This window comes from Engraulis encrasicolus, chromosome 19, assembly GCF_034702125.1.
Source record: "Engraulis encrasicolus isolate BLACKSEA-1 chromosome 19, IST_EnEncr_1.0, whole genome shotgun sequence".
Classification (NCBI taxonomy): Eukaryota; Metazoa; Chordata; class Actinopteri; order Clupeiformes; family Engraulidae; genus Engraulis; species Engraulis encrasicolus.
In genome coordinates this window covers 47,601,044-47,608,349 of record NC_085875.1, presented here as the reverse complement: position 1 = coordinate 47,608,349, position 7,306 = coordinate 47,601,044, and the positions used below count along the sequence as shown (strand labels likewise).

At 41.2% G+C, this 7,306-nt stretch overlaps 1 protein-coding gene across 1 annotated transcript; it reads right to left on the bottom strand.

The window, feature by feature from the left end:
* Nucleotides 1-564: 564 nt before the first annotated feature.
* alkal2b (ALK and LTK ligand 2b) lies at nt 565-5,640 on the bottom strand. The gene is made up of 6 exons (XM_063224267.1): nt 4,860-5,640; nt 4,060-4,374; nt 3,770-3,823; nt 3,562-3,642; nt 3,069-3,151; nt 565-1,315 (listed from the first exon to the last, which is right to left on the bottom strand). Exons 2-5 carry the CDS (start codon nt 4,313-4,315, stop codon nt 3,087-3,089), a joined length of 456 nt encoding a protein of 151 aa, XP_063080337.1. The 5' UTR covers nt 4,316-4,374; nt 4,860-5,640; the 3' UTR covers nt 565-1,315; nt 3,069-3,086.
* Nucleotides 5,641-7,306: the final 1,666 nt, after the last annotated feature.

Here is a 7,306-nt window from a genome sequence, read left to right as displayed (position 1 = left end):
CAGAGGTGTGCTCACACATACAGTGTGTGCCGCTGCAAGCCATATGAAATGCTTATTGCATGTCATCATGCACCCCTCTAGGATATTCAAATGAAATGAAATCGCTATCTTTAGGGATGCACAATACCACTTTTTTTGAAAACCGATATGAGTATGAGTGGATTCATTTCTGTACTTGCAGATAGCGAGTACAGATACCAATACTTTTACCCCCAATATACAATGCAAATAAATGCATAGCCTTGTTTTTTCCACCTTGTTTCATGTAATAGCAGTATTGTACCTGGCATCGGCAAGTGTTTGACGAGTGCGCGTATGAGTATAATGATACCAATATCGGTATCGGTGCATCCCTAGCCATCTTCATGCTCACTGTACTGTATGTACTCCAGTGGAGAACTAAAGCATCCATTCCATACTTCACCATCACCATCCATCCATTGTAGCAAAACATGTTTATTTTAAGATCTGATACGATACTGTATATTTATATATAGCATTTGTACTTTGTACAAATCCTTAAATATAGCTTTTGTATTTACAATATTTACATATTGCACTCTAGCAAGGATTTCATATATTTAATGTGCAGAAACAGTAGACAATAGCTTGAATATATAAATATATATTATTATATATAACATTCATATTCAGGACAATGCAGATTTCTCTCTCAATAACATAAACTGAAACCAGCTTATCATAAGTTCAACTCTGTTGAAAAATGTCTTCCAAACGTCCAAAAGGAGAGAATGAGTGAGAGAGAGAGACAGAGAGGCAAGAGATAATCGTGCAATTCATAATTCGATCAAAGGATTTACTTCTGGCATTGAGGAATGTGGTTGGGAATATGGATTGTGAAGCCTTCTTTAGGAGAGAAGGGAGAGACGTCCGCACGGAGAGCACACACGAGACAGGAAAGGGGGGCAAGAGGCCTACCAGTCTTAGCAGCACACAGGAAACTCATCGTTTTTGGCAGCAGGGCGTTAAATTGAGCTGTTCTCCTCTTTTCTTTTCTTTTTGTTTTCTCTGCCTGTTAGACATGTCTTCATTTGCACCATTTTGAATAAACTGAGAGACCACTCTGGGGAGATCATGACTTGTCAGTGGACAACATCGACAATTGCAGCATATCGAGAAAGTCTATGGAGATTAATCCACTTGGTTGCAAAAAGAAAAAAAAAACTTCTTCACAAAGACAAATATGATTCTGTTGAGTCCGTCTGATTTCCCTGTTTTGTTTTGTTTGTTTTTTTCTCCAAGGCACTGTTTTCTTTTCTTCTCGGCTCTCTTGCATCCTCTCCCATGTTGAAATCTGGGAAAAGGAAGATGAAAACAAGTTGACATTTACTGACCCTTAGACTTGGCCAGAGAAATCCCTCTTCTCTCCAAATACCATGAAAAAACATATGATCTATGAACAATTCCTTACAGATATGTAGTGACGTCGGTGATCTATGATATACAAGCATAAACACACAGAGACACATGGCATACTTTAGCTCCTTCATCACCCGCTGTAAGCTCAAAGCACTTTTTTTCCCTTCCCAGGACCTGATTTGCCTCTGCACAAAGATCGCTCCATCTTGATGTGTCATTGTCCATACTTTTTATGACCACTTTAAATCAACATTTTAATGCACGGCTGAAAGACTGAAGACAACCTCCTAAGCATTTTACTTCTAAATTCCAGAAGTGAAATTACTGGCCTTCAGTGTGGCAATTTCATACTCACAGACTACTCCATGACTATAATTAGTTTTTTTTACAAGATGGGGAAGTAACGATGTAGTCTACTCTAAACCTCATGATTATGATATTTCTGCTACACTCAAAAAGCACAATGGTAAAGCTGCACAATCACAGAGGAAGAGCTAATTTGTCCACTCCGGGAACAGCAGAAGATGAGAAAGTTGTAAATGCTTCACTACTGTAAGTTCTGCACAGCTGTCATTAAGCACACAGCATCCATTCATTGGCCTAAACTGCAGACCTGAACGGCATCCTTTTTTGCACAGTCACACATTTCTTCATCATGCCCCCCACCCCTTCAATGTGCGTGTGTGTGTGAGTGTGAGAGAGAGAGAGAGAGAGAGAGAGAGAGAGAGAGAGTGTGTGTGTGTGTGTGTGTGTGTGTGTGTGTGTGTGTGTGTGTGTGTGTGTGTGTGTGTGTGTGTGTGTGTGTGTGTGTGTGTGTGTTTGTGAGTGAGTGAGTGAGTGAGTGAGTGAGTGAGTGAGTGAGTGAATGTTTCTCTCTCTCTTTATCTCTCTCTCTCTCCCTCTTTCCCTGTCTCTCTCTCCATCTCTGTGACACACACACTCACACACACACACACGCACATGCACACGCTGACACATGTTATGTTCACTACAACTACTGTATCAAAAACCTTAATATAAAAATCGAATCTGGTTTAGTTTGTGTCTCTTACTGGCCACACAGCCACTTTATTACCCTTGCGCCACATTGCTGACAAATGTCATAACACACATTTTAGATTGCCCGTTCACAGGCTGGGCCAAGTGCTTTAGACTATAAAAGCAGAAAATAACTAGGCAACGGCTTAACACCAAAACAGTCCTCTGGAGTTATGCTTTTGTATCAAGGACAAGTAACCAGGCCTCAGAAGGAGTTTACATTTCACAACATAGCGAAGCCTATTGAACACATACCTGCTGGAATATGTGTGTGTGTGTGTGTGTGTGTGTGCGTGCGTGTGTGCGTGCGTGCGTGCATTGCTTGTGTGCATGGGCCTCTGTGCATGTGTGCACGTGTGTGTGTTCTGATCTGGAGGCTTAGAAAGAGTTTACATTTCACAACAGTGAAGCCTATTGAACATATACTTGAATGTGTGTGCATGTGTGCGTGTGCATCTGCATCCAAGCAAACATAGCAGAATAATCTGCTATGTTTGCTTGTAAAAAATATGCAGTGTTAAGTCAATACTTAGGTAGTGCTCTTGGACCAAATCTAGGACACGCTAAATCACCACTGGTTGACTCAACACTGCATTTTTTACTGTCTTTGTATTTGGGTCCATATGAATGAATAGGAGAGGTGTGCTCACCTGTTGATGCAGTAGCAGCTATCCTTCCGCACATTTCTGACTGCCAGCTAACCTGATGAGCAGCCGGGCACATCTCTTATAATCTAGACATGAAATCAAGTATTCAATAAACATTCTTCATTACAACAAGACATAAATGAAATGAAGTTTTAAAAAAACTGAGTATGGCACACAATGTTGGCAGGGCAACTGCAGATATACTGTAGTAGCAATAAATAATGCAGCATTAAGTCAACACTGCAGTTTTAATTAGAGTTGAATTTAACACCAAAATCGATTGGGACCATTCTCAGAACAATGTGGGATGTTGAATTAACACTGCATTTTGGTAAAGAGCTTTACCTCTACATATGCACAAAGTAAATAACAGCAATGAGCTAAAAAAAAAAACAGATGCCATCAAGACATTTCAAACAAGTATGCTGCTTGGCCCACTTTATACAGACATTATACACTGCTGTAAATTATTGATGTGGAAAAGGCAGGCACTCACAGGCAGGTATTGTGCAGTCTCTGGTATTGTGGTATAGTCTATAAAAGAGTTTGCTACACTTTGGGCTGAAGTAAAGGGGCCCTGGAAAAAAACAGAGAGAAGTATGTCAACCGTGAAATCCTCTCACACAGGTTTAATAGCAATACCAATGTGGTTGGACAATTAAGTTGGATTATAAACATGCCCATGTGCTGTATGGGGAGCTTACCTGTTAAATGTTTCAACAATCTATCCTTCGTACTAAGATCTCTTGGAAAAACTTCTGATATGGAATGGAGCAAGAGAAACATAAATAAAGATGTTAAATGTAAAGTGCAGTCAAAAGAAGAATCATATTAAGAAAGACATTGTGGCTTTATGAACTTAAGGTAGTGGATGCAGGCCTACTGTTTAGGAACAAGTTCAGATTTAAATCCAACCAAATTACTTTCTCTTGAAAATACTTCACATGAAGCCAAAACACACCAGGGATGGTTTAGGTTAAAGGTCCAAACCTACCTAAAATTTGTGATTTGTTAACTTCATTCAATTCCTTCGTCTCGATGGAATACTCTTGTCTCCTGGACGCATGTTGCACGTTGGCCTCGCTATCCTCCGCTTGATGCTCCCGTGCCACTCGAACTTTGTCCATGATGAGCTCCAGGAGGCTCCGGCCGTCCCGGACGCCTGTGGGAACGCTGCTCTGCTTGCAGTATCCGGCGGTAAACACCAACAGTAGGAGTCCAATCAAGACAGGTGTGCGCAAGGCGCTCATCGCTACTGCGGAGTGAGCCAGGCGAGAGACCCCTCCGTCCCGCGTCTTCTCTTATAGTCCTGATAACACAACATTGATTTAGAACAAGGGGGCTTTCTTGGAATCCGTCCAACTCTTAAGTCTTTCAGAGGAAGTTGTGATTTACCCATACTGTTAAAAGCACAACTTAACACATGCCAGAATCAACAGACTGGATGACAAGTACCGCCACGCGTATTTCCAGTTTAGTGTGAATTATTTTAACAAGGCTAAGGGTAGGCTATTTCTGAACAAGGCATGGTCGAGTGGTTATATTTAGCCTACTTCGGGACAATGTGTGTGACATTGATTTCACTGGCAGTATGAGTTGAAGGAACAACAACTATCAAAGTACATACACGTAAACGCCGACCAGTGTAAGCCATAGGCTAACATGCAAAGTTGTGCGTTTCCCCCATGTAGAAAATCAGACAGAAGAACTCCAAACGTCCCAGTTCCACGCCACTCCTCGGTAGCATTCAATATCTTAACTTAAATATACACTGTTAAAAATACAATGATTTACCTGTTGTTTCCCTTTGCGTATATGTGTCACGCTTGCCTCCCTGCTTGTTCGAGGATTACAAAAGTTAATGCGGTTCAAACTAAACTGATTCTGTTGGCGTCGCCGTTCCCCAGGTAGGCTACTTCCAAGAGTGAGTGCACCATGACAGACGGCGGAGCAGGTTCTTATATGCGTATAATGATGAAACTTCAGTCATCTGTTAATTGTACCGACTTCAGAGTGGGTGGAAAATAATGTCCGTGAGGAACTTTTTTCTCAGCTGCGTCTCTTGATGGAGTTTGTCTCATCCAGCATGAGTTCCCTGACTTTTTATTCCCTGTTGCAGACGTAAGGACTTGTCCCATGTGGATTACCCCGGCATGTCCTTAATTAGAAACGCGTTAAGAGCGCTCCTTAAAAAATGCATTTTATTCTCGCGATCACCAACTCATGGCGCACTTTTGCAGAATACTTTCTTGTAGATAATCCGCTCGGAAGGGTCAGTTGACTTCAACCAGGACTTTTGGTTTCCTTAAACGGGAATCTGGAGTCTCTCATTAGCATTACCAGAGCGTGTGGATAAAATGCTCGTTATACTTTCCAGTTGATGATGCCGTAATCGATTCGTGTGTCATTTGCACTTCAGAAAAACACAGGAAGTCCAAACAGGAAAATATAATTGCAATCAGGTCTGGTAAGTGTCTGCCTATGCCCTGTATTGAAAGGGAAACGCAACCCCGTGTCTCAGCTACAGTTGCCGCAACAGTGTGTCTGCTTAAATGGGTCTGGAATGAACGCCTGGGCCTCCTCTTCCAATATTGCTTTCGTTTGCCTAATCTCGTATACCACTCCCTTTTAGTAGAGTGAAAAAGTGCAACGCACTGGACCAATTCTCCAATTTCACCCCCTCCTTCTGCGTGTACTGTAGGCCTATTAATTCAAGCGGGAGCTGTTTGCAGCGTTTAACACACTTTTATGAAACGCACGCACTGCTATAACAGCCCAAGGTGAATGGGGTGGATAGCTTAATGCAGTCTGGTGGAGGTTCCTTTTTTCATTTCTCATGCGAGCTCAACAGTGCCACTCAGCGAATTATTACCGAAATTAATGGGCCGCCTTTCCCACTGGGTGATGCCAAGGCATCTTTGATCACTATGATGGTCACAGTCTCATTTACGCACTGGTGATTTTTATTACCAGGTTTTTAAAAATGTTTATCTCTCGAGGGTATATATAATATCTTAATTATTTTCTATTGCTTACTGAAATATAGCCCCTGAAATTGCTTTTAAATACAGAATATTTAATTGATTTTGTTTGCCACATAGGCTACTCGAAGTTCCCCAGTCACCGTTCCCTGTCACTGACGGTGCGGTGCTGAAAGGATAGCGCTCACTTGTCCTGTGCTCACCTGAAGGCGCACGGCTTTTCCACAGTCAGTCTACTGTTTAAGAGGTGTCTTGTATTACACATTCATGATGCATTGAGTGTCTTTTATTATAGGCTACATGTATGATGTAGCCTATGCGTGTGGTTTCGAGATTTCCTTTAACCCTTATCATAACTTGTTTTTATGACAAGCCCATCAATATGCGACCTTCTGAAGTCCTGAAGTAGACTGTTGTGTTCAAGCATAGTCCTTTTTATCAGTCCCTGGATTCTTGTGGTAGAGCAGTATTTCCGGAAGGTACCCTTATCTGTATTTATCGTAATCACCTGTTGGTAATGCTAGGGGTTATCTTAGGCTTCTTTCCCTTATTTTGGCATATTTTGAAACATTAAGAGCCACACGCGAAACCACACAAACACGTGGATAACCGGCCAAGTAACCTTGTCGTGACATTTCCCTTTCTCTATTTTTTTGTGAGTCGCCTTTTGGCTTAGGGCTGTGGCGTGCACAGACATTTTGGGGGACAGGTGCTTGAGGGTGGGCGGAGGGGGGGCATATTCAGCTGCCTCCAGGCCATGAGTTCATAGGCCTATTGTTATATTATATTATATTATATTATATTATATTATATTATATTATATTATATTATATTATATTATATTATATTATATTATTGAAGTGGGAGATTATAAGTGAAAGTTATTAGATATTAGTTATTGATAATACGATGAATAGTTAGGCTATCAATAATATCCTAGGCTACTATTTTAATTATCAGCATACCGGGGCATTGTTATTACACATGTTAATCGTCAAGCATTTCTGATCATGTGAAGATGGACCACATTGAGGAAGAAGAACCTACCAGAAAAAAACATCTTTCAAAGGGGCGTTTTTGTCTAGTAGCCTATAGCTAAGGGACAGCAGCACATTGTCCCTATCTGTGCATGCCTATGGCAGGAGTATGGCCTACTTTATTGAATTGTATGGTGTAATTGGACTTATTCATATTGGACATGAACATCTAGCTACCTGCAGGTGAATACAGAATGTGTTAAGATCAAATGAATATATTAGT

Excerpts from the sequence above, each read along its gene's own strand:
- alkal2b (XM_063224267.1), bottom strand. The coding sequence starts at position 4,315 with ATGAGCGCCTTGCGCACACCTGTCTTGATTGGACTCCTACTGTTGGTG. Across the intron at positions 3,643-3,769 it reads ATTGTTGAAACATTTAACAG|GGCCCCTTTACTTCAGCCCA; the intron begins GTAAGCTCCCCA and ends GTTTTTTTCCAG. Across the intron at positions 3,152-3,561 it reads AGACTGCACAATACCTGCCT|ATTATAAGAGATGTGCCCGG; the intron begins GTGAGTGCCTGC and ends TTTCATGTCTAG.